We start from the raw sequence: 27,942 nt of genomic DNA, 5'->3' as shown, positions 1-27,942 counted from the left end.
TCAAAGCTGAACATTGTGAACATTGAATTAAATACAGAGGTAGGTAGGGAACCAAGAAGCTAAAACAAGCATCAGTAAATTGTAAATCTTCAGCTCTTCAGCTGTTGGTTCTCCTGCTTGCTCCTGTATTGTCTCACACTCCGGGTCCTCCAGCTCCTGCCGCACTATGCTGCAGTTGCTGCTGACTGTCATCTGGAATAAAGAGCAGTGGATAAGATAATTTAATTAAATATAATTATAATGTTATTTCTGATTTATTTATTATCTGAACGAGGATTTGAGCTTTGAAAAATGACCAGATAATTTCTGTAACGTTGATTCCCGCTGTTATCTAGGTCACGTGACACCTTAACGTTGACAGTTAAGGTGTCAAGCTTAAGCTTGCCTACACGTCTATTCAAACAGATAATACCTGAAGTAATTGAACCGCTTCTAAAAATAATAAATTCTTCTCTTACGATTGGCTATGTACCCAAATCCTTTAAACTAGCAGTTATCAAACCCTGATTAAAAAAACTGACCTTGATCCCTGTCAGCTGTCCAATTATCGGCCAATATCAAACCTCCCCTTTATCTCCAAGATCCTTGAAAAAGCTGTGGCACAGCAGTTATGCTCATATTTACATAGGAATAACACCCATGAAATGTATCAGTCAGGATTTAGACCTAATCATAGCACAGAAACAGCTTTGGTTAAAGTGGTAAACGACCTACTGTTGGCATCTGATCAGGGCTGTGTCTCGCTGCTTGTGTTGCTTGACCTTGGTGCAGCATTTGATACCACTGATCATTCCATTCTTCTGGATAGACTAGAAAATGTTGTGGGAGTTAAGGGAACGGCCCTCTCCTGGCTCAGCTCTTATTTAACTGATCGCTATCAGTATGTTGATATAAATGGTGATATTTCTAGACGTACTGAGGTAAAGTTTGGTGTTCCACAAGGTTCTGTCTTGGGTCCACTGCTTTTTTCTTTACATATGTTACCTCTGGGTGATATTATTCATAAACATTGTATTAGTTTCCACTGTTATGCTGATGACACACAGTTGTATGTTTCTGCAAAAGCTGACGAGAGACACCAGCTTAATAGAATTGAGGAATGTGTAAAGGACATTAGACACTGGATGCTTATTAACTTCCTTCTGCTTAACTCTGACAAGACTGAAGTACTTGTACTAGGACCACATGCAGCTAGAAGTAAGTTTTCTGATTACACAGTAATTCTGGATGGCCTTTCTGTTTCTTCACGTGCAGCAGTAAAAGACCTCGGAGTGATTATTGACCCCAGTCTTTCATTCGAAACTCACATTGATAACATCACCCGGATAGCTTTCTTTCATCCAGAAATATTGCTAAGATAAGAAATTTAATGTCACTACGTGACACGGAAAAACTAGTTCATGCGTTCGTTACTTCCGGGTTGGATTATCATAATGCTTTACTGTCTGGATGTTCCAATAAGTGCATAAACAAGCTCCAGTTAGTTCAAAATGCAGCAGCAAGAGTCGTAACTAGAACTAGAAAATATGACCACATCACCCCGTCTTATCCACAATGCATTGGCTCCCAGTCAAATTTCGTATTGATTATAAAGTACTACTATTGACCTTTAAAGCACTGAATGGTCTTGCACCACAGTACCTGAGTGAACTTCTGCTCCTCAATGACCCGCCATGCCTACTTAGATCAAAAGGTGCAGGCTATCTGCTGGTACCTCGTATAGTAAAGGCTACATCAGGGGGCAGAGCCTTTTCTTACAAAGCCCCACAGTTATGGAACAGCCTTCCAAGTAGTGTTCGGGAATCAGACACAGTCTCAGTGTTTAAGTCTAGGCTGAAATCCTATCTGTTTAGTCAAGCCTTTTGTTAATGGTGTTTATAAGGTAAAGGTGTAGATCTGGAGGGTCCTCAGACATAGTGTTTTTTGGTAAACTGAGATGTATGGATGCTGTCAGTCCCCACTCGCTTGCTCACTCGAGTTTGTTGACGGTGTAGTGGCTGGCTGCTTTATGTCCCAGGGCTCCCTGCTTGTACTCAGTGCAATATATATACTGTTCCTACTTATTCAGGTGACATTGGGCATACCTAACAACCTGTGTTTTCTCCCCCCCCCCCCAAATCTGTCCCTCTGAGTTACATGTTGGTCCTGGAATCGAGATGCTGACCTCTTCTGCTCCTTGGATCTGCTTGATCTATCCTGGTGACCTGTGTCTGGTTGGAGTCTCATCACATGAGGACAGTTGAAAGTCACACCTGGAGAACGTTCCGAGAATCTCCCTCTTTGCAGTTTCCCAAGTTGGAGCCTCTGCAGTAGTAATTTTCACTTTACAGACATCACTGATCATCATAGACTAGTCCGATGCCTGTAATAATTACTATTGTTAGTAATTTTCACTTGAAAATTAAAACTACCTGTCCTGGCGCAACAACACTGCATCACTAGCCAAAAAAGCCCAACAGCGTCTGTACTTCCTCCGCAAACTGAGGAGAGCAAGAGCCCCGGCCCCCATCATACAAACTTTCTACAGAGGCACCATCGAGAACATCCTGACCAGCTGCATCACGGTGTGGTACAGCACTGACACCGTGTCCTGCTGCAAGACTCTGCAGCGCATCATGAGAGCAGCTGAGAGGATTATTGGTGTCTCTCTCCCTTCTCTGATGGATATTTATAACTCCCGCCTCACCCGCAAAGCCATCAGAATTGCAGGTGACCCCACCCACACATATCACAACCTCTTCAGTCTGCTGCCGTCGGGGAGGAGACTGCGGAGTCTCCGGGCCAAAACCAGCAGGCTCAAGAACAGTTTCTTTCACCAGGCGGTCAGGAGGCTCAACTCCCTCCCCCCTCTGCCCCCTGCCACAGATTCTGCTTGCACATCCCCCTGCCCCCCTTCAGCATCTGACATGTCATCCTCACAGACACCCCCCCCCCCCCCCCCAAACACACACACACATACATCTCAACGTTCATTAACACACTGAACTCAGGGACCGCACATCTCACTTTACCTCGCTCATTTGCACTATTCCTCACTACCTCACCTTAACAGCTGCTAGTTTGTTTATACTGCTTATTTCATTTTTACCTGCTATACCTCAAGTGCCCTTGACTGTTTGTTTATTTGCACCAATTTACGTGTGTGTGTGTATATATATATATATATATATGTATATATATATATATATGTACATATATATATATATATATGAGTGTTTAGTCTATGTCTAGTTCTTATCTAGAGTGTTTATACTGTTTATATTGTTTGTTTGAGTGTTTAGTCTATGTCTAGTTCTTATCTAGTGTTTATACTGTTTATATTGTCTGTTTATGAGTGTTTAGTCTTTGTCTAGTTCTTATCTAGAGTGTTTATACTGTTTATATTGGTTTTTTTTCAATTATTCTATTTTTATTTTTATTTATTGCATTGCCTGTTTGCACCGTGGGTCAGAGAGGACTGAAATTTCATCTGTGCTGTATGTTGAGCATGTAGAGCATATTTGACAATAAAGTTGACTTGACTTGACTTGACTTGTTAGTCTTGATTCACAAGTAATAACGAACAGTGTTTGTTTGACTTTGAAAATTATTTGACAAACAAGTCCCTCTGGATCAGTAAACATTCAACGTTCCATTACAACATGAATGAGCGATAACAGATATAGATTTCATTGAAAACACTGAGCAGAGAGATGATGCTTACACAATATTATAGGATAGGATTACACAGTTTGCTGACTAGTTGTTTATTTATTTAAAATACATTTGACGAATTAAATGGTCTCAGCAGACTCTATTTTGTCAGGATGACCGCTAGGTCTTTTTTTTTTTGCTTTAAATATTTAACTTTGGACTAGTTTAAGGCCTTATAAAAGTTTATACACATTAACAAAGTTTGCTAAGTGAACCAAACTACACAGCCTGATCCCAGTAATGGCAGCCCAAAGGGAATCCCTCACTTTTTGCCATCACAAAGAATGGTTTGATAAACAAATGAACAAAAAATTTGTGGGTGGAAACACCTTGTTGATAAAAGGGGTCAGAAGAAAATGGCCAGATTGGTTTAAAGGGGAACAGAGGGCAATATATAGAGTAAATATAACAATAAAACACACATTAACGAACCTTATTCAAGACTTACAAAAGTTTTTTCTTCTAAGGTTGGAAAGTTATAGTGTTTTGAAAGTAGCTCGAGCAAATTATTTCCGCAGTTTGAACAGCCCGCCATGATATTAATTTTATCCAATCAGAATGCACGTTCATTTTCTCTGTGTAACACTCATGACGTATGTATGTGCCCAGTTGTGTTGGCTCATTGAGGTTGGGAATAGCACGTGTGAAATACCTGTTTCTGCCTCTTGCGACGATTTCGCAAGTCCACGGGTGGCGCCTATCTCATTGCAGCAAATAAATTCTGCTGGACTCGTGAGCAACTCCACGTTACATTTTCCTCACGAGCACCATGCCGTGTCACCTGCACACAGACGCTCTGCCCCACGTTTGCCATGCCCATGGTCAGCATCAGTCTCATCCTTGCCGTCATCCGAGCTTTCTTCTCTTATTTCATCACCCGAGTCGAGAGTACCTCTCCTAGCTATTTTAAGTTTGTTTCTTAAGACAAGGATTTTTTAAGATGTTACCTTGTTGACAGTTTCGGCGAGAATCTTCCGCCTTCTTCAAAACAGTCACCAGATGTGTCCTGGAGGAGCGACCTGACAGCAGGAGGCGTGAACTACCTGTCAAATTGGGCGGGACGTTCACGCCTCCGTAGCGTAACATCAGCTGATAAGGCACGCCACCACTCGACATCTGGTGACTGTTTTGAAGAAGGCGGAAGATTCTCGCCGAAACTGTCAACAAGGTAATATCTTAAAAATATCCTTGTCTTAAGAAACGAACTTAAAATAGCTTTAATAGTTAGACATAATGAACTTCCACTACATAGTACCTCTCCTAGGTTCAGACTGGTACCCTTCTGAGCCATAGCCTGCTTGCAGTGTGTCTTGCGGGATCTCTTCGTATGATTCGACAGAGCTGTCGCTTTCACTTGATGCGCCCGACGCCATGATTACACGCTTATCTCCTCTATTTCGGAGAGTTCCACTAGTGCAGTGGGTAGCGCTGACGTCACGGTCTTTTAAAAATGGCGACTCTTGTGCGGTTTAGCGTATAAAGTATTATATTTACAATTACCAAGATATTTCGTTGTTTTCTAGTATATAAATTTGATAGAATACTTAATAATACGTTACTTTGTCACATCAGCAACTGTATATATTATATTTGGTACCCCTTTAAGCTGCCAGGAAGGATATAGTAACTCATATATACCGCATCACTGGCCAAAAAAGCCCAACAGCGTCTGTACTTCCTCCGCAAACTGAGGAGAGCAAGAGCCCCGGCCCCCATCATGCACACTTTCTACAGAGGCACCATCGAGAACATCCTGACCAGCTGCATCACCGTGTGGTACGGCGCCTGCACCATGTCCTGCTGCAAGACTCTGCAGCGCATCGTGAGAGCAGCTGAGAGGATCATTGGTGTCTCTCTCCCTTCTCTAATGGATATTTATAACTCCCACCTCATCCGCACGCCATCAGAATTGCAGGTGACCCCACCCACACATCTCACAACCTCTTCAGTCTGCTGCCGTCAGGGAGGAGACTGCGGAGTCTCCGGGCCAAAACCAGCAGGCTCAAGAACAGTTTCTTTCACCAGGCGGTCAGGAGGCTCAACTCCCTCCCTGTTCTGCCCCTCCTCCCCCCTCTGCCCCCTGCCACAGATTCTGCTTGCACACCCCCCTGCCCCCCTTCAGCATCTGACGTGTCATCCTCACAGTCCCCCCCCCCCCCCCCAAACACACACACACACATACATACATCTCAACGTTCATTATCACACTGAACTCAGGGACCGCACATCTCACTTTACCTCGCTCATTTGCACTATTCCGCACTACCTCACCTTAACAGCTGCTAGTTTGTTTATACTGCTTATTTCATGTTTACCTGCTATACCTCAAGTGCCCTTGACTGTTTGTTTATTTGCACCAATTTACGTGTGTGTGTGTGTGTATATATATATGTATGTATATATGAGTGTTTAGTCTATGTCTAGTTCTTATCTAGAGTGTTTATACTGTTTATATTGTTTGAGTGTTTAATCTATGTCTAGTTCTTATCTACAGGGAGTGCAGAATTATTAGGCAAGTTGTATTTTTGAGGATTAGTTTTATTATTGAAAAACAACTATGTTCTTGATGAACCCAAAAGACTCATAAATATCAAAGCTGAGTATTTTTGGAAGTTGGAGTAGGGCTTTCTTAGTTTTAGCTATCTTAGGAGGATATCTGTGTGTGCAGGTGACTATAACTGTGCATAATTATTAGGCAACTTAACAAAAAACAAACATATACCCATTTCACTCATTTATTTTCACCAGGGAAACCAATATAACAACTCAACATTCACTAATATACATTGCTGGCATTCAAAAAAAAAAACAAATCAGTGACTAATATAGCCGCCTTTCTTTACAAGGACACTCAAAAGCCTGCCATCCATGGATTCGGTCAGTGTTTTGATCTGTTTGCGATCAACATTGCGTGCAGCAGCAACCACAGCCTCCCAGACACTGTTCAGAGATGTGTACTGTTTCCCCTCCTTGTAGATCTCACATTTGATGAGGGACCACAGGTTTTCTATGGGGTTCAGATCAGGTGAACAAGGAGGCCACGTCATTAATCTTTCTTCCTTTAGACCCTTTCTGGCCAGCCATGCTGTGGAGTACTTGGATGCGTGTGATGGAGCATTGTCCTGCATGAAAATCATGTTTTTCTTGAAGGATGCTGACTTCTTCCTGTACCACTGCTTGAAGAAGGTGTCTTCCAAAAACTGACAATAGGACTGGGAGTTGAGCTTGACGCCATCCTCAACCCGAAAAGGTCCCACAAGCTCATCTTTGATGATACCAGCCCATACCAGTACCCCACCTCCACCTTGCTGGCGTCTGAGTCGGACTGGAGCTCTCTGCCCTTTGCTGATCCAGCCACGAGCCCATCCATCTGGCCCATCAAGAGTCATTCTCATTTCATCTGTCCATAAGACCTTAGAAAAATCAGTCTTGTGATACTTCTTGGCCCAGTCTTGACGTTTCATCTTGTGTGTCTTGTTCAGTGGTGGTCGTTTTTCAGCCTTTGTTACCTTGGCCGTGTCCCTGAGTATTGCACACCTTGTGCTTTTTGACACTCCAGTGATGTTGCAGCTCTGAAATATGGCAAAACTGGTGGCGAGTGGCATCTTGGCAGCTTCACGCTTGACTTTCCTCAGTTCACGGGCAGTTAGTTTGCGCCTTTTTTTTTCAACGCGCTTCTTGCGACCCTGTTGACTATTTTGAATGAAGCGCTTGATTGTTCGATGGTCACACTTCAAAAGCTGGGCAATTTTAAGAGTGCTCCATCCCTTTGCAATATATGTCACTATTTTTGACTTTTCTGAGTCCGTCAAATCCCTCTTCTGACCCATTTTGCCAAAGGAAAGGAAGTTGCCTAATAATTTTGCACACCTGATATAGGGTGTTGATGTCATTAGACCAGACCCCTTTTCATTACAGAGATGCACATCACCTGGTATGCTTAATTGGTAGGAGGCTTTCAAGCCTATGCAGCTTGGAGTAGGCCAACATGCATAGAGAGGGTAATGTGGTCAACATACTCATTTGCCTAATAATTCTGCACTCCCTGTAGTGTTTATACTGTTTATATTGTCTGTTTATGAGTGTTTAGTCTTTGTCTAGTTCTTATCTAGAGTGTTTATACTGTTTAAATTGTGTTTTTTTCAATTATTCTATTTTTATTTATTGCATTGCCTGTTTGCACCGTAGGTCAGAGAGGACTGAAATTTCATCTGTGCTGTATGTCGAGCATGTAGAGCAGGGGTGTCAAACCTAATCCATAAAGGGCCTTGTGGCTGCAGGTTTTCATTCCAGCCATGCAGCAGCACACCTGACTTGGCTCATTCAATCAACTGAACTGTCTTCACACAGTCAAATACTTGCAGCCACACCCACCCTTGATTAAAGGGTGGGTGTGTCAGTTGATTGAATAAGCCAAATCAGGGTGCTGCTGCATGGCTGGAATGAAAACCTGCAGCCACACGGCCCTTTATGGATCAGGTTTGACACCCCTGATGTAGAGCATATTTGACAATAAAGTTGACTTGACTTGTTAGTCTTGATTCACAAGTAATAACGAACAGTGTCTGTGTGACTTTGAAAATTATTTGACAGACAAGTCCCTCTGGATCAGTAAACATTCAACGTTCCATTACAACATGAATGAGCGATAATAGATATAGATTTCAATGAAAACACTGAGCAGAGAAGTGATGCTTACACAATATTATAGGATAGGATTACACAGTTTGCTGACTAGTTGTTTATTTATTTAAAATACATTTGACAAATTAAATGGTCTCAGCAGACTCTATTTTGTCAGGATGACCACTAGGTCTTTTTTTTTTTTTTGCTTTAAATATTTAACTTTGGACTAGTTTAAGGCCTTATAAAAGTTTATACACGTTAACAAAGTTTGCTAAGTGAACCAAACTACACAGCCTGATCCCAGTAATGGCAGACCAAAGGGAATCCCTCACTTTTTGCCATCACAAAGAATGGTTTGATAAACAAATGAACAAAAAATCTGTGGGTGGAAACACCTTGTTGATAAAAGGGGTCAGAAGAAAATGGCCAGATTGGTTTAAGCTGACAGGAAGGATATAGTAACTCATATAATCACTTGTTACAACCATGGTGAGCAGAAAAGCATCTCAGCATGCAACAGCAGAAGACCACATTGGAATCCACTACTGCCAGCCAAGAACAGGAATCTTCAAATCAAGAACAAGTTCCTATTAAAGTGGCCGGTAAATGTGTGTGTGTGTGTGTGTGTAGAATTCCAGAGAAGCATAGGTGGAACTAACACAACACACCCACACAGAGTAAATATACAAACTTTCCTGTCCTCATATCAAAGTCAAAGTGAACTTTATTGTCAATCAGACCATGTAACAGAATTACACAGAGGATTGAAATTGCGTTTCCCCAAACTCCAAATGCGCAGTATTAAAAAACTGACACACAACTAAACATAAAAGTGCACACAGACATCAAAAGATAAACAAATGAACACAACATATAGACAGACAGTGAGCATACAGTTACCAGAATATTCACTGTGATCCAGAAATGTTGTCAAGTTTGAGGTAATGTAGTCCAGAATTGTAGTTCCAGAAATGTAGTCCAGAAATGTAGTCAGTTTGAGGTACGGTAGCTGCTCTAAAACATTCCAAACCTGATTTTACACATTTCATTAGGTTACATAGAGTGTATGATTGAATACATAGTGTATGATTGAAGTTTATAATTTTACACAACACTAGTCTGTAGCATTATGAGCTGTCCTTTCAGATTACTAAAAAATAAAAACCAATGCCTAATGCTGGGTTAGGGGAATTTAACTACTCACCTCTCTTACATCACTTTGCATCACTTCAGTGGTATACTACTTAATGACTTCATGAAAATGCTGGTAGATGTAGTCATCATTTAATTGTGTTATTCTTTTTTATATCTTTCAGTTAAAAACAATGTCTCTCTGGAGGATATTCTTGTTTTCCTCACTGGATGTGACAGTGTTCCAGCACTGGGCTTCTCTCCAAAGCCAAGCCTTGAGTTCATTACTCATTCCTGATTTCCACAGGCAAATACTTGTGAAAATATTCTTCGCATTCCAGTTCATGCTGAATACACTGCTTTCAAATCTGACATGGATTTTGCCATACACAATTCACCAGGGTTTGGAAGAGCGTGAGGTGTAATATTATGGAGGGCTTTTAGAGCTTGAGTTATGATGAAGATGTTTGCTTGTTTTTCAAAAATAATTGCTGCTATTTCATTTTGTTTTACCTATAGACAGTATTTACTTGAATGAGGGCATGAAGAAATACAGTATAAGTAGAAATGTTCTTTGTTACTTTTGAAGATATATTTCAAACCATGGTTTTGTGTTTTCACATTTAATAATGTGCACTTGGTGAACTTTTATGTTGACAGTGTCATTTACCTACAGCCTCTGATATGACACAAAGCAGCAATTGAGTGATTCTCTCTAAAGGTTATGGTAAGGCCTTCTTAATAAATGGCTGTGTTCCTACTGGTGGACTGGTTCATTGTCATTTTAGTGTCTACGGGATATGTGCTTCACAGACTTTTTTCGGTTGGAAAAACTGTACGCAAAACGACACAAAAGTTCATCTTCATCAATAGGGTTAAATTAATACATTATGTATAATAATATGTAACATAATCATGTGTGGACAGTAACAGAGTACATTCACCCAAGGATTGTTCTTAAATACAGATTTCAGGTCCTTTACTTGAGTATTTGCATTGTATGACACTTATATACTTTTACTTAACTAAAATAATTGAATACTTCATCCACAACTGAATATAATATACATGGCACATATATATATGGTGATATATTTTGTTATGAAAGAAAAGTATATTATAAGCATTTTTCCTAGTCCTAGGACCTGTACACTTTTGTCCATTAGCATGCCTTAAATGGTACAACTGAAAGATTAGTCATTTCAAACTAAGATTTGAAACCAAATAACAGTGTTCAATTTTGCGATATTTCTCAAAATGACTTGTTAATATCTGAGTCTATATGTGACAATGTTTGACACCACAATAGTATAACAACTGAATTGCTCAAGCTAGCAGACTATCTCTCAAGCAGGTCACATGCTCTGACAAAAAGTTCAATTCCGTGATTTCCATCATCAGTGAAGGGGTTGATTGGCCTTAAAGCAATAGTTCGGGATTTTTGACATGAATCTGTATGGCATCCCCGTCAACAGTGTCGTGCAAATACACTGACTTACCCCCGACAGCATCCTGTGAGTCCAGTTCTTGTCTAGTTTTGGTCCAGACGAAAGTAGTCCAGCAAGTTTGTTGGGGTCACGAAAGTAAAATGTTTTTCTTCTCAAAACAGTATGTGTTCAAAAGAGTGATATATTTGCATCACAAAACCGTTGCCAAATAAAAAGTCAGACCTCGCAATTATTTGGCGCTATATTTTGTCTCCCTCGGTATCACTGCGCGCTGTCATGTTGACATCTGCGCAGGAATCAACACCTTTCCCATTGTTTGGCAGTGATTAGGAGTTCAGATCAGCAGCGCTAACAAGCTGCGGCTCCAGCTTCACCTTCTTCCACTTCTCTGTCCACCCTTTCTCTCTCTGCCCATTCTAACTCCATCTGGCAAATTTCTTCATCTGTATATTCGGGTTCATAAAGATATCCCTTTGGCTGTGAGATGAAGTCAATGTTTTCAACGTCGCTGTCGTAGTCAGACATGTTGTCGCTAACTTTGCTAGCAGTAAACAATGAATGAAACAGCCGTGGCTGTCACCTGGCGGCAGTGCGCAGTGATAAGAAGGGAGAGAAAATAGTGCCAAGCGATTTCGAGGTCTGACTTTTTATTTGGCAACGGTTTTGTGATGCAAATATATCACTCTTTTGAACACATACTGTTTTGAGACAAAAAACATTTTACTTTCGTGACCCCAACAAACTTTCCGGACTACTTTCGTCTGGACCAAAACTGGACAAGAACTGGACTCACAGGATGCTGTCAGGGGTAAGTCAGTGTGTTTGCACGACACTATTGATAGGGATGCCATACAAATTCATGTAAAAAATCCCGAACTATCCCTTTAACTCCACGTTCCACTGGTGATCATAAGGGGGTTGCACAGGCACATGATTGAGTGGCCTTTGATGCTGAGGAAGTTGGAGCATTCCAATTGTCCACAGTTGCAGTGGGGACCGACTCTCCATTGTTCTCAAGCTGTGGTTATTCCACTGGTTCACAAACTCATCCACAGATCTGTTTATTCTAGGATGATAAACATGGTGAAGAGCTGTAATGTGAAGAGGGTCAGTGCTGTCTAAAAGTCCGGAATTTTCCATAAAGAGGAAAAGGTCTTTATAGCATCCTGACACAACCCTGTTTACTTCTGCCCACAATCTTTCGATTCTTTGATTATGCATGCTACGTCCAACCATGAAACTTCCTCTGTTTGTTCCTCGATTCTGAATCATGAACCATGCAACATCAATGTTCTCGCTACCAGCATCTCCCCTGACATGATGTGGCAGTCCAAATACATCAACAGCACCCTGGAAAAGATGCAAGGCAGTCGATGCTCGGTTGTCTGTACAACATCTCAGGAAGGTAATGCAGCGACTGTAGCCATCAACTGCTCCGTGATACACAAATCCCCATGGATTTAACTTGTGGTTTGTGTCAATATGCCTTAAATAAGAAGAAATATGTTATTATTATTATTATTATTATTATTATGGTAATAAACCACAATGGATGTACATAAAAATGTAACTTAATTTACTTTGCTGTACAACTATTTCTACTTGGTAATAACGGTGTTCCAACCCCCCCCCCCCACACACACAAGTCCTCTGCAGGGGGCACAGATTCGACTCCTGTGGCCATTTGCTGTGCGTCTCACCCTCTTCCTGTCTCCTCTACAGCTGCCCTATCAAGTAAAAGCAAAAAGCCCCAACCCAAAAAAATGAAAAAGAAAAAAATTATTCCAACCCCAGAGATTGTGGAAATGTTTACATTTTTAAACAGTACTGCACATTTTCATGTATATTTTACATACATAATGTAGTTTTGGCCCTCCTAAATGCTTGTATCAATCTTAATGAATTGCGTCATTGACCAGCTAAAACAACACATACCACACTTGATTTGGGGCAGAGACATTGTAGATCCTCTGTTGAATTGCCCTCCATCCTCTCAAGGCTCGCCCCACTGGATCTACTGTTCTTAAACGCTCTCGTACCCGCAAACACTGAACTTTGATTCCTCTTCCTCTCAAACTACCAGTGACATAGGTCTCTCCAGAACCGGGGGTTTGTCTGAGAATCTCAGCAATAAGTCGATCTAGATCAACATTTGTAATGTCAGTGAAACTCCCATAGTCCACCAGACCAAGTTGTGTCCTGTGGTTGTACAGTGTTCGGATGTTTACAGACAGCATCCGAGATATGGCCATCCAGCTAAATCCTAGGTCCCGCACGTGAATCAGCTGAGCAGCTGGTATGTTGTACCTTCAAATGAAATAAAAAAACAAATCTGTTACTGTGTCATTTCACGTAGTGTGAATAAATTGTCTTATTACTTTGCAGCCTATAATCATATTTAGGTAATAATCAATTATAATAAGTTTGTAACTGTTTTATAGTAACATGTATTGAGTAGAGATTACTCTTGGTCTGCATCAGCCTCCATCCCCATACATTTTTTTTTATTATTTTAACATTACTGACCTTGGCCTTCCTCTCTGAGATGCAGAATGTGTGCCCATGCCATGCGCTTGTCCATTAGCGTTCAGCTGGAATGTTACAGTATATCCACCAACATCTCCCTTACAGACTCGTAAATTCCTTCCAGAATGACGCATAATGTTCTTTCAGCAAAGTTTTGTTGAACATTATTACTCACAAGCTCTATGAATGTTGCAATAATGTACATATGATCCTCAAGGTGACGCGATACAGTCTCCAAACTGTTAGTGTCATTTGGAGTACAACCTATAGCAAAAAAGTTTTCCAGTTCAGCAAAATACTGGAAATTTTCAATTGATGCCATTTTGTAAAGCCAGTGAATTCAGAAGGCTAACACTTTGATGAAAAGGATACAAGATTCATTCTATATATTCAAAGTTTCATTCAATACATCCAAAGTTTCATTCCATATATTCAGGGTTTCATTCCATATATTCAAAGTTTCATTCCATATATTCAAAGTTTCATTCCATATATTCAGGGTTTCATTCCATATATTCAAAGTTTCATTCCATATATTCAGGGTTTCATTCCATATATTCAAAGTTTCATTCCATATATTCAAAGATTAATTTCCTGAACGGCATGCCATTTATATATATATATATATATATATATATATATATATATATATATATATATATTATGATATTAGAAAAATGCTATTATGTCTTCATTTACAGCTTAAGGGACTTGATAAACATTATTTATTTTCTTTTTCAGTTTCCCACATACTACTCTGACAGTGCCAGCTAAAGCAAAGACAGTCTTGGTCAGGTCTAGCTTGTTGGTCATATCAGTAATGTTTTCTCTTATACATGGATTAAAGCAAAAAAAAAAAATCATCTGACTGAAAAAAAAAAGCTCCATGTCGTTGGCCCCTACCACATCAGCGATGCGTCAAATTTTAATCGCCGTGTTGTCCATTATCCCCTAGGCCCCTACTTATAGTACATTTACATAATTTTAACAAATGACTAAAGCTAAGGCAAGACTTTACCATTGTCATTACTGGCTATTCATGATGAAACATCAAGTTTTCAGCGCAAAGTGCAAATTTATTTCAACAATACTTTAGTAATGCACAACAGTGGTTAAGAGAAAAATGCAAGTGCAGTCGAACTTGAACCATGCTTTCAAAGGAGTGGAACAGAAAGAAAAATAAGAAAATCTGTTGAAATAAAGCCAGGAAACAAGAAAAGTAAAGTGAAAGTTCACTTTTTCTGCTTCTTCGCAGTGAAGCCAAAGGCATCTAGTTTGGCAACACCTGATGCCTGTTTTTGTTTCTTTTTCCTTGGCACAGCAGCAGGAGCTTGCCATTATCGCCCATGTCATTTCGCCAAGCCCATCTCCACTTATTCTTTACTGTTTTGTCGATGTCTGACACATCTGTGCCTTCATTTAAAAGAAGCGCGTCCATGCTGGCAAAACCGAAAGTAATTTGACGCGCTCTAGTGATGGAAATCGAAGGGCCTATGTCAGGTGAAATATGGCCGAGTTGAGGGGGGATGTGGGGGGAGGCATCCCCCTTCTGAAATAAAAATCTCAAATCATCCCCCTTATAAAACGGCCATCCCCCATCACATCCCTTGGGCCATTTTACTAATTAATGTGGAAATTAACCTACTATTATTTTAACAAATATTACTACCATTTCAACATTAGAGGCTTTGCGCAGTGATAGCCTACATGTAGCCGGATAAAAAAGATGCATATTTATTTATTTATTCGGTTGCACCTCTCATTCACACCTATACGGAGGTTTCAGTCACTGAAAACAGCAACTTTTGCAAACTCTGGGCAGAGTGGAGATTTCTGAAAACTCCATCTTCAGACACGCATGTAAATCGGGAAAACGAAGCAGCAGTGGGCGAGAGGGCGCGCGCGAATATAATGAGTCACAGGTGTGAATCTTTCACCGAATGCCAATTGTGCCGGTTCTTCATGAAATCGCACGCGCATGCACAAATTCATTCGGTTAACTTTCAAATAACTGTTCTTGTGCACTTGTGACACCGGAGCCACTTTCCTGAATTTTGAGCTTCGGAGTGTTCGCTTCTTTATCTATTTAATCAATGAATTTATTTGTCACATACATTAAATTACTAATGTAAACCATTAGTAGCCTATTTAAGCAATAGCTGTTTTCTCCACTGTTTTCCGACCTTTTGTGCTTAGTGAATGAGACACTTCATTACACTCCACTGACCGACTTCCAATTCCGGACTTTTTTGAAAATGTAAAATATAGGCCTACGAGATGTTTTTTGGGACTTAATTCGCATTGGTCCTTCACTATTAATTTTTGAGACTGACAAGGCAGTAAATACCGTGGAATTATTTTCTCCTTACTGTGAAGTTTGGCATCTTAAACAAGTGTCAGGAAATCTTGCAGCCTGACTCTGCAGCCTCCAATGTTTAAGCGAACTGCTGAAACCATAATGTTTAAAGATTAAATCGTAGGCTAATCAAACCAAAGAAAAACACAGCCTTTCCAGAACATTGTCTGCCGAAGCCTGTTTAACCTACAAAAGGCTTAATAGCATAGGTCTTGCTGCGGCTTCAACAGGGCTGTTTAGATTTTTCACCTGATCACCTTTCAATAGGCAAATATCATCTCATCTCATCTCATTATCTCTAGCCGCTTTATCCTGTTCTACAGGGTCGCAGGCAAGCTGGAGCCTATCCCAGCTGACTACGGGCGAAAGGCGGGGTACACTCTGGACAAGTCGCCAGGTCATCACAGGGCTGCAAATATCATTAATAATAATAATAATAATAATAATAATAATAGCCCTAGTATTAGTAGTAGGCAAGTAGTTGCCTAGTAGTAGGACAGCCAGATTGTTTCATCAGTGGAGCCGCCGTTAAAAGGAAACTGATGCGGAACGCCGCGGCTCGCCTCGGGGTGAATCGCGTCCCGAGGCGCGGGGCTGGCCCGCCCTGGCAGCGCTGGTTCGTTGGGGAGAGGGCAGAGGTCGCTGGCTGCCAAGTTTGGAGAGGCTGGGACCTCCCGTGGCCGAGTTACGAGCGTGCAAAGTCGGGCTGGAGCCGCCGATAGAAACGAAACTCAAGCTGAGCACCGCGGCTCGCTGCCTACACCGAGCCTCCCCAGGACTAGACAGTAACGTAGGCTGTATTTAATTATTTAGGCCTATCTAGCGCAACAACTTATTCCTTTACATATACTCAAACATAGCACAAGAAAGGGTTCAACAACAGGCAATCACAGCAGCTTGGTGAAGTTCTAAATCACATCGGTGTCAGACCTATGGGCCTACCCCCCTTTTTTCCTCGGATCTGCATCACTCTCATTATTGATCTTTAGCGCTCCCAGCTGATGGAAATCCGTCGTAGCGACAGAAAACTTTAATCCATGCTTATAAAAAAGTTGCCTTTCAGGACAACAGATCCTCTTGGAAAGGTACAACCACAGTCATCTTTTATGGTCTCATCTAGCTCAACCAGGCCATCGCTTGTCACCTTCAAGAGACAGGACTCATCATCAGGGTCACCTCCTGCTGCAAATGCCACCACACTTCTCTTGACAGCAATGCCTGCAATTTTTCTGGTGTTTTTGGAAGGGCTTGAACTGTTCTTCTTGCTCCTCCTACTCAAGCGAGTAGGACGCTTCTTTGCTTTGCTCCTGCTTTCTTAATCTTTATTTCTATACTTTACTTTCTCATTGACTTTCCACTATTTTATTCTTTTTAAAAATTTTTTATCTTTATAAGCTTTTAATTTAATTTTAATTTAATTTCCACTTTTTTTTTTAAATGCCAGGAAGCAAAAAATCCTGCAGAAAATGCATGGAATTAGAACAGAGGATTTCTATTCTGGAATCAAAGATTAATGCTCTGCCAAAGACGGACGAATTAAAAGCGATATCTCAGGAAAGGAGTACTGAAACAGTGGCTGAGAATGCAGAGATTGCGCTCCGACAGACTGAGGACATTGCAGACCAAGTGGAAGAATTCATAACTCAACCTGTAAGTACTGTGTGGCAGCGGGGGCGTGGTCAAGCGCCGGTCTGTGACAGGAGGGCGGAGTCAGGGAAGGTAAGTGGCAGAATCACGTCACCTGAGAGCAATTAACCTGTGTTTGTGTGTCTTCCCAGTGACTGCGCCCTATATCAGGAGGGAGAGCGAGAGCAGAAGCAGCTCATCCCTGAACCAGACGCCGGTTGTGTATGTGTGTCTGTGCGAGTGACTAATGCTAAACTGAAAAGTGTGGCAATAAAGCCAGATTATAAAACCTGATCTCTGTCCTGCCGTCCTCTGTGCTCCACCCACACGTAGGGAGTCTTACAGTGGTGCCGAAACCCGGGACAGTGGAGCACCAAACCAGCAGCCCCATGGAATCCTCCCTGTTCGCCGATCTGGTCCACGCCCTCGCCACGGCTCAGCAAAGCCAGCACCAGGCACTCGTCACACTCCGAAAGGAGCAGGAGCAGCGCTTCGAAGCCCTGGTGCTGGCCCAGCAGGAAGATCGCGAGGCGTTCCGGCATCTCCTCGCGTCGGCGGGGTCCACCAGCGCTCCGGCCGCGGGCCCATCTCCCCTCGTTGTCACCAAGATGGGCCCGCAGGACGACCCCGAGGCGTTCATCACGTTGTTTGAACAGGTCGCCGAAGCCTCGGGGTGGCCAATGGAGCAGCGCGCGGCGCGCCTCCTCCCCCTGCTCACGGGAGAGGCACAGCTGGCCACGCTACAGCTCCCCGCCGACCGCCGGCTGGCCTACGCGGACCTCCGCCGGGCCGTCCTCCAGCGCGTGGGGCACACACTGGAGCAACAGCGCCAGCGCTTCCGCGCGCTGCGACTGGAGGAAGTCGGCCGGCCGTTCGCGTTCGGCCAGCAGCTCCGGGACGCCTGCTGGCGGTGGCTGAGGACCAACAATCGCGACGCCGAGGGAATCGTCGACCAGGTGGTACTGGAACAGTTCGTCGCCCGCTTACCAGCCGGAACCGCGGAGTGGGTCCAGTGCCACCGCCCGGCGTCGCTGGATCAGGCAGTCGAGCTGGCGGAGGATCATCTGGCGGCTGTCCCGGCGGCAGGACAGCAGATGGCACCGTCTCTTCTCTCCTCTTCTCTCTCTCTCTCTCTCCCTCTCGTCCTGTGTCTCGTCCTCGCCCCATTCCCCCACCGCGGAGGCGGGGGCCGGCACCACCCCAGCCGGCCCGCCGCACCCGCGGTGCCCTCCTGTTTCTCCCTTCTGTGTCTGTCTCTCCCCCACCTCAGGTGAGTGAGCCCCAGATCACCGGTGCAAAGGGAAAGCCCGGGCCGGTTTGCTGGCGCTGCGGGGAGCCGGGCCACCTTCATCAGCAGTGCACAGCAATGGAAGTGGGCGCGGTGGTTCGGATCCCCGACGCGCCAGAGGCCGCCCTCGATCGGGCCGGAGCGTATCGCATACCGGTGAGTATCCAAGGGGCTACACATCAGGCGTTGGTGGATTCTGGTTGTAATCAAACCTCAATTCGCCAAAGCCTGGTTCAAAACGAGGCATTGGGGGGAGCACAATTGGTGAAGGTGTTATGTGTGCACGGGGATGTTCACCGCTACCCTTTAGTGTCGGTCCACATTATTTTCAGAGGGGAAAAATTTATAGTGAAGGCGGCGGTTAATCCTCGCCTTACCCACTTGTTAATTTTGGTGACTGATTGGCCGGGATTTCGGGGTTTAATGACACGCCTAGTAGAGAGTGGGTCCTGCCATTTGACAGGTGGAGGTCCCGGTGTTGCTTTGGCGGGAGCAGCTGTCACAGAGCCGTCTACGTCATCTCCGCGTCAGAGTGAGGAGCCACCGGCTCCTCCTCTCTCTATTGGGGAATCCCTCGCGGATTTCCCATTAGAGCAGTCGCGAGACGAGACTCTGCGGCATGCGTTTGACCAAGTGAGAGTAATCGATGGTCAAACGCTCCAGCCGAACGCCACCCTGTCCTTCCCCTACTTCGCGATTATGAAGGATAGATTATACCGAGTAACGCAGGACACTCAAACTAAAGAGCGAGTCACGCAGCTTTTAATTCCGAAAAGCCGCCGGGAATTGGTATTCCAGGCGGCTCACTTTAATCCCATGGCCGGACACTTGGGGCAGGATAAAACACTAGCCCGAATAATGGCCCGATTCTATTGGCCGGGGATTCGCGGCGATGTCCGTAGGTGGTGTACGGCATGCCGCGAATGCCAGTTAGTAAACCCAGCGGCCATTCCAAAAGCGCCTTTGCGCCCTCTTCTGTTAATCGAGACCCCGTTTGAGAGAATTGGGATGGATCTCGTCGGGCCATTAGATCGGTCAGCACGAGGGTACCGCTTTATATTAGTTCTGGTGGACTATGCAACGCGATACCCGGAAGCCGTGCCTCTGCGCAATATCTCAGCACGCAGTATTGCAGAGGCACTCTTCCGCGTCATCTCCCGAGTTGGAATCCCGAAAGAGATTCTGACTGATCAAGGCACTACGTTTATGTCACGAACACTGCGCGAACTGTATGGGTTATTGGGGATTAAACCGATCCGCACCAGAGTGTATCACCCACAAACAGACGGTTTAGTAGAACAATTCAACCGCACCCTCAAAAATATTATTAAGAAATTCGTAAGTGAGGACGCACGTAATTGGGATAAGTGGCTCGAACCCTTGCTGTTCTCAGTGCGAGAGGTCCCCCAAGCCTCCACGGGGTTCTCCCCGTTCGAATTATTATATGGGCGTAAGCCGCGCGGCATCCTGGACGTGCTGCGGGAAAATTGGGAGGAGGGACCTTCACAAAGTAAGAACGAAATTCAGTACGTTATGGACCTGCGCGCAAAACTCCACACGCTCACCCACCTAACTCAGGAGAATTTGCGGCAGGCCCAGGAACGGCAAGCCCGCCTGTACAACAAGGGTACGCGCCTTAGAGAGTTCACTCTGGGAGATAAGGTACTCGTTCTGTTGCCCACGTCGAGCTCCAAATTGATCGCCAAGTGGCAAGGACCCTTTGAGGTCACACGGCGAGTCGGGGACGTCGACTATGAGGTGAGGCGAACGGACAGGGGTGGGGCGCTACAGATTTACCACCTCAATCTGCTTAAACTCTGGAACGAGGAGGTCCCCGTGGCGTTGGTGTCGGTAGTTCCGGAGAAGGCGGAGCTGGGGCCGGAGGTTCAAAAGGGGACATTGGCATCACGTACCTCTCCGGTCCCCTGTGGAGACCACCTCTCCCCGACCCAACTCACGGAGGTTGCCCAGTTGCAGACCGAGTTTTCGGATGTGTTCTCGCCCCTGCCTGGTCGCACTAACCTCAAAGAGCACCACATAGAGACGCCCCCGGGGGTGGTAGTGCGTAGCCGCCCTTACAGGCTACCCGAACACAAAAAAAAGGTGGTTCGGGAAGAACTTCAGACCATGCTCGAAATGGGCATCGTCGAGGAGTCCCACAGTAACTGGAGCAGCCCGGTGGTCTTGGTACCCAAGGCCGACGGGTCGGTCCGGTTCTGTGTGGACTATAGAAAAGTCAACGCGGTGTCTAAATTCGACGCGTACCCAATGCCTCGTATTGATGAGTTGCTCGATCGACTCGGCACTGCTCGCTTTTATTCGACACTGGATTTGACGAAGGGATATTGGCAGATCCCCTTGACTCCACTATCCCGAGAAAAAACGGCCTTTTCCACTCCGTTTGGTTTACACCAATTCGTCACCCTTCTGTTTGAGCTGTTTGGGGCGCCCGCGACGTTTCAGCAGCTGATGGACCGAGTCCTCCGCCCTCACGCCACGTATGCGGCAGCGTATTTAGATGACATAATCATCTATAGCAATGACTGGCAGCGGCACCTCGAACATCTGAGGGCCGTCCTTAGGTCGCTGAGGCGAGCGGGGCTCACAGCCAACCCAAAGAAGTGTGCGATTGGGCGGGTGGAAGTACGGTATCTGGGCTTCCACTTGGGCAACGGGCAGGTGCGTCCCCAAATTAATAAGACGGCAGCAATTGCAGCCTGCCCGAGGCCCAAGACCAAAAAGGGGGTGAGACAGTTCCTGGGGCTGGCTGGCTATTATCGCAGGTTTATACCTAATTATTCGGACGTCACCAGCCCGCTGACTGATCTCACTAAAAAGGGGGCACCAGATCCAGTCCAGTGGATGGAGCAGTGCCAGCGGGCTTTCTCAGAGGTAAAGGCTGCACTGTGTGGGGGGCCACTTCTACACTCCCCTGACTTTTCTCTCCCCTTTATGTTGCAGACCGATGCGTCGGACAGAGGGCTGGGGGCGGTTTTGTCCCAGGAGGTGGAGGGGGAGGACCGCCCTGTCCTGTATATCAGCAGGAAGCTGTTGGTGCGTGAGGAGCGCTACAGCACCATAGAGAAAGAGTGTCTGGCCATCAAGTGGGCGGTTCTCGCCCTCCGGTACTACCTGCTGGGGCGCCCTTTCACCCTCTGTTCGGACCACGCGCCCCTCCAGTGGCTCCACCGCATGAAAGATGCCAACGCGCGGATCACCCGTTGGTATCTGGCGCTCCAACCCTTTAATTTCAAGGTGGTCCACAGGCCGGGGGCACAGATGGTCGTGGCGGACTTCCTCTCCCGTCAAGGGGGGGGGGGGGGGAGTCGGCTGCAGGCCGGACGGCTGCCCGGCCTGAGTCGGGCGGTGGGGGTATGTGGCAGCGGGGGCGTGGTCAAGCGCCGGTCTGTGACAGGAGGGCGGAGTCAGGGAAGGTAAGTGGCAGAATCACGTCACCTGAGAGCAATTAACCTGTGTTTGTGTGTCTTCCCAGTGACTGCGCCCTATATCAGGAGGGAGAGCGAGAGCAGAAGCAGCTCATCCCTGAACCAGACGCCGGTTGTGTGTGTGTGTCTGTGCGAGTGACTAATGCTAAACTGAAAAGTGTGGCAATAAAGCCAGATTATAAAACCTGATCTCTGTCCTGCCGTCCTCTGTGCTCCACCCACACATAGGGAGTCTTACATACTGAAAACTGGCAAATGATGGGTGCTAAGCCAAAAAACAAAAACAGAAGAGTAATTACTTCAACACCAGCTCGTTCTACAAATTACAATAGGATCTAAAATCCTATGGAAAATCCACAGCCTATAAGGCTTCAGAACAAATTTGAATGCCTCAGGGATGTGGAAGAGGATTTGTCAAGCGGACAAACACATAGTAAAAAGAGATGGCACCAAGATCGAAGAGCTGTGAGAAGAGGCAAAAAGCAGCTCGTAACACCACCTGATCCCACAACCCTTGTTCTTGGTGATTCCACTGTAAGACAATTAAAAGGTTATGAGATGATTATTTGTTGTCTTCCAAATGCATCCATCTCTGACACCAAAGACAGCATTTTGAAACTCATGTCCGAGCATAAAACTATTAAACGTATCGTTGTGCATGTGGGAGCAAACGATGTTTTCAGAGAACAGCTGTTTGTCCAAGATGATTTCAGAAAACTTTTTTCTGAGCTCTATAAGACTGGAATTCAATCTTTTATCAGTGGCCCACTCCCAGCGAGAGGAAGTTTTGCTTTTTCTCGACTCTTCAGTCTTAACACCTGGCTTGGAAAAACTTGTTCTTCATTTGGTATGAATTTCATAGACAATTTTAACCTTTATTGGAATCGCAAAGAATTTTACAAGCCAAATAACACTGAACTCAGCTGGATTGGAGCCAAAGTCTTAGCAGACCACTACAAACTTGCAATCTTTTCTCAGCCAGCACCGAGGAAAACAGTTGATAAGATGTCGCAGACTGACATAGTTACAAAGCCTAAACAATCATCTTTGCAAGTCGTCATCAAGGACACACAAACATCTGACTTGCAGGCCTCCCAACATTCAAGGACAGACGACTCCACTTCTCCTCGGATGGATTTCCCAAATAGCATGAAAAAACTGCTCCCAATGGCTACACTTTCCTTTTCCAGCCCAAATCTGTCGCGACAAGCAGTGTATCCAGTACATCAAAATTGTGTTCGTCCAGGACTTTCAGCTGGCTACAAATCTTTTTCACCATCCAAAAGATACATGTCATCTCCAGTCCTTTCACCCTCAAACCAAATGGAACATTTAGAAAGTCTTGTTTGATGTAGTCTGGGTCCCTGCAAATGGATGTAATGTTGAAAAAAAGTTGGGACCCGATGTTGACACTATTCCTGTGTTGATAAGAAACAGAAAACATAGAGCACATTTAACCCTGGGGGTGAACCAATCTAATCTCCTTCCTGTTTTAAAATAGCATCAAAGTGCACAACCAAATATAGCTTCTAGAATTTCTGTAAAGCTAGCTCTTCTGAACATTAGATCACTTTTAAACAAGTCATTTTTAATTAATGATCTTATTTGTAAACACAATCTTGATTTTTTGCTTCTAACTGAAACCTGGCTGGATCAAGCAAATAGTGCTACCACCCTTATCGAAGCAGCTCCCCCAAATTTTAATTTTTTGAATGTTACCCGACAAGGGAAAGGTGGAGGGATCGCAAATATATTCAAAGTCTCTTTTCAATGTAAACAATCCTCACTTGGTGATTTTACGTCCTTTGAACACTTATGTGCACTTGTTACATGCTCTCCTAACATATTATTATTAACTATTTATAGGCCTCCGAGATATTCAGCCAAAGTCTTTCTTGAAGAGTTTGGTGAACTGTTATCAGTCATTTGCTTAGAGTTTGATTGTCTTATTATATCTGGGGATTTTAACTTGCATGTAGATAATACTGATAACATTTATGCCAAAGAACTATTTGCAATTATTGATAACTTTAACCTGGTACAACATGTACAGGGACCGACCCACTCTCGTGGTCATACTCTTGACCTCGTCATCACAAAGGGTCTTACTGTTTCTTATACTGTTGTTGACCTGGCATTATCTGATCATTTCTGTGTTTTCTTTGAAGTTTCTATGTCTCCTCACATTCAGAATAGCTCAACGACTATAGGTAGGAGAGTCATAAACGACAACACGTGTTCTTTTTGAGCAAGCTCTCTTACAGAACTCAACCAAAATGTCAGACTCTGTAGATGATTTACTGGAATTTTTTAATTTAAATATGACCCAAATTATGGATGATATTGCTCCATTCAAAATAAAAAGAGTCAATGATAAGCAGAAAGCACCATGGAAGCAGTACCCGGCTGTTAAACTGCTAAAGAGAGAATGTAGAAAGACTGAAAGAAAATGGCACAAATCTAAACTTCAAATCCATTATCAAATCCATAAAGAGATGCTTTGTAATTATAATTATGAAATTCGTAAAGCAAGACAGTCTTTCTTCTCCAAAATCATCAGCAGGAATATGAACAATGCCCGTGTGCTATTTTCAACAGTAGAGAAGCTAACTAATGCCCCACCACAATTAGCACCTGAACTTCTATCAGTTAATAAATGCAATGAGTTTGCATCTTTTTTCAAAGGTAAAATTGATAAAATAAGGCAGAATATTTCTCATAATATATCTCAGTTGCAAAAAATTGAAAAACTGCAATCACCAATGACACAGATAGATAACTTTAACACAATGTCAGAATTTTGTTTAATTGATTATGAGACTCTTGAAAAAACTGTACAAAATCTCAGTTCTTCAACATCTGAATTGGACATTCTGCCCACCAACTTTTTTAAGTCTGTTCTTCATCTTATAATTACAGATGTGCTTCAAATTATAAATACATCCTTGGAGACTGGCGTTGTTCCTGTGTCCCTAAAAAAAGCTGTTGTAAAGCCCCTTCTTAAAAAAAATAATCTGGATCCTTCAGTGTTAAATAACTACAGGCCAATATCAAATCTACCATTCATCGGGAAAATCCTGGAAAAAATTGTCTTCAATCAATTAACTGCCTTCTTGATATCAAACAGCCGTTTTGATAATTTTCAGTCAGGATTTCGTGTCAATCATAGCACTGAAACAGCGTTGATTAAAGTTATAAATGACACACGTCTTAATACTGATGCAGGCAAAACATCGGTCCTGGTATTACTGGACCTCAGTGCAGCTTTTGATACTGTTGATCACAACATACTGCTATATCGACTTGAACACTGGGTTGGATTGACTGGTAAAGTTATCAATTGGTTAAAATCATACTTAAAAGATAGAAGCTTCTTTGTTACCCTGGGAAATTGTTCCTCAACGTCAATGCCCTTGACCTGTGGTGTCCCCCAGGGGTTGATTCTTGGACCATTACTTTTCAACCTTTATATGCTCCCACTTGGGCAAATTATCAATAAAAATTCAATTTTGTATCACTGCTATGCAGATGATACCCAAATTTATTTTGCTCTATCACCAAATGACTATGCCCCCCTTGAATGTCTCTCCCAGTGCATCGATCAAATCAATAGCTGGATGTCACAAAATTTTCTTCAGTTGAACACAGATAAAACAGAAGTAATTCTATTTGGAAAAAAAGATGAAAGACTCAGGATTACCACTATTCTTGACACAAAAGGGATTAAAACTAAAGAAATGGTTAAAAATCTTGGTGTTTTCATTGACAGCGAGCTAAACTTTGACAGTCACATGAAAGCAATCACTAAAACGGCATTTTATCACCTAAAAAACATTTCCAAACTAAGAGGACTTATGTCAAAAAATGATCTGGAAAAACTAATACATGCCTTCATCTCTAGTAGGGTTGATTACTGCAATGGCCTTTTCACAGGCCTGCCAAAAAAGACCATCAAACGACTTCAGCTGGTTCAAAATGCAGCGGCGAGGGTTCTCACACGAACAAAAAGAACAGAGCACATTACCCCAATTCTAAGGTCCCTTCACTGGCTTCCAGTAAGCTACAGAATTGACTTTAAAGCATTGCTGCTGGTGTATAAATCTCTAAATGGTACAGGGCCCAATTACCTCTCTGATATGTTGCAGCGGCCTAACCCAATCAGATCTACCAGATCGCAACAGAAAAATTTACTATTAAAACCAGTTGTTAAAACAAAGTGTGGTGAAGCAGCTTTTAGCTACTATGCAGTGCAGCTATGGAACCAACTGCCAGAGGACATTAAAAATGCTCCTGCTGTTGGCAGCTTCAAATCTAGGTTAAAGACCTGTTTTCAGATGCTTTCTGTTAAATAATTAATATTTTTACATTTTTTATAATCTTTACTTTCTCTGCATGTTTTAAATTTACTTTAATTTTATTCTATTTTATTCCGCTGGTTTCTTTTTCTTTTTCTCTTTTTGGCATTTTATTATTTTAGTTCTACTGTTGTTTAATTCTTATTATTTTCTTTTAATTAATCGTTTTAGATTAAAAATAAAATTATTTTATGTAATTTTATTTCTCTATTGTTTACTGTTTTTGTTTTTGGTTCTGTAAAGCACATTGAACTGCCATTGTGTATGAAATGTGCTATATAAATAAACTTGCCTTGCCTTGCCTTGTTTTCCTTAATGCGCAAGATTGTGACATTCTATTCTTGAAAGTAGCGGTGGTAGCAGACATATTTCCTTCGAAATGTGTGGAATTTTCTTCAGGTTCATGTCGCAATTCTTCTTTCCTCTCTCATACATCTGACCATTGCTCTTGTTTATTGCTGTATCTTTCCCTCTTCTCCTCAGCATAATTGTCTCCTTCCCATTTTTGTTGTTTTGGGATATCTGCTGTGATATATTTTTGCTGCTGTGATTCCCGTGTCACATGCTTCAGCCCTGTCTTTACTTTTCTCCTTTCTTGAACTTGGACAAGAAAGGAGAAAAGTAAAATGAATAACTTTGTTATTCACAATATTCAATGTACTTCAGGCCACACTGCAATTCTGTTGTGAAATCAAGTGTAATGTAACACAACACTGTAACGTGATGGTTCATTCCCTGAACCTCTCAGTTCTTCTAAAATTTGTTGAGAATATGTAGACTTTGATCAAGTGCGTGATTTTCTCAGTAAGCCCTCAACATTCATCAAAACACCCCGCATATAACCAGGGAAGACTACCCAGTCTTCCAGCACAATTTCATGAACAAACAGAAAGAGAACTTTAGTGAAATGTTGCTTCATTTGGCTTTACATTTGATTGTTCATGTGTATGTAATCTGATGCTTTGATAAATACAAAAGACAGAGAGAATATTTCCGTAATGGTTTATTGATAGTTTTGCTGCTTTTGATACCCAGAACTCTACAAATGTTAGGAAAACTGAGAAGTTCAGGGAATGAACCATCATGTTACAATGTTTTCGCACTCAACATGTAACACTGTCCAAGATATGGACTGAAATATAGGTACGTAATAATCTCATCTCATCTCATTATCTCTAGCCGCTTTATCCTGTTCTACAGGGTCGCAGGCAAGCTGGAGCCTATCCCAGCTGACTACGGGCGAAAGGCGGGGTACACCCTGTACCAGTCACCAGGTCATCACAGGGCTGACACATAGACAACCATTCACACTCACGCCTACGGTCAATTTAGAGTCACCAGTTAAACTAACCTGCATGTCTTTGGACTGTGGGGGAAACCGGAGCACCTGGAGGAAACCCACGCGGACACGGGGAGAACATGCAAACTCCACACAGAAAGGCCCTCG

General features: G+C 43.3%; 1 protein-coding gene and 1 long non-coding RNA gene across 4 annotated transcripts in view; both read right to left on the bottom strand.

The window, feature by feature from the left end:
- Positions 1 to 21: 21 nt before the first annotated feature.
- LOC132897521 (uncharacterized) lies at positions 22 to 9,951 on the bottom strand. Its single transcript, XR_009656340.1, has 3 exons — positions 9,524 to 9,951; positions 9,220 to 9,349; positions 22 to 192 (listed from the first exon to the last, which is right to left on the bottom strand). It is a non-coding gene; the product is annotated as an uncharacterized LOC132897521 (long non-coding RNA).
- A 1,801-nt stretch (positions 9,952 to 11,752) lies between these two features.
- LOC132897518 (uncharacterized) overlaps positions 11,753 to 27,942 on the bottom strand; it is a 30,464-nt gene continuing 14,274 nt past the window's right edge. For 2 of the 3 annotated variants that reach the window (XM_060938783.1, XM_060938784.1), the window contains exons 3-5: positions 13,425 to 13,688; positions 12,834 to 13,205; positions 11,753 to 12,384 (exon numbers count right to left, since the gene is read on the bottom strand). In XM_060938783.1, the coding sequence (XP_060794766.1) occupies positions 11,775 to 12,384; positions 12,834 to 13,205; positions 13,425 to 13,558 (1,116 nt within the window). In that variant the 5' untranslated portion in view covers positions 13,559 to 13,688 and the 3' untranslated portion in view covers positions 11,753 to 11,774. Of the gene's footprint in view, positions 12,385 to 12,833; positions 13,206 to 13,272; positions 13,689 to 27,942 lie in introns of those variants that run through there. The other variant, XM_060938785.1, reaches the window with a different exon arrangement.

Source organism: Neoarius graeffei, chromosome 14, assembly GCF_027579695.1.
Source record: "Neoarius graeffei isolate fNeoGra1 chromosome 14, fNeoGra1.pri, whole genome shotgun sequence".
In the NCBI taxonomy this organism is placed as follows: Eukaryota; Metazoa; Chordata; class Actinopteri; order Siluriformes; family Ariidae; genus Neoarius; species Neoarius graeffei.
This window is presented reverse-complemented; position numbering and strand designations above follow the sequence as displayed.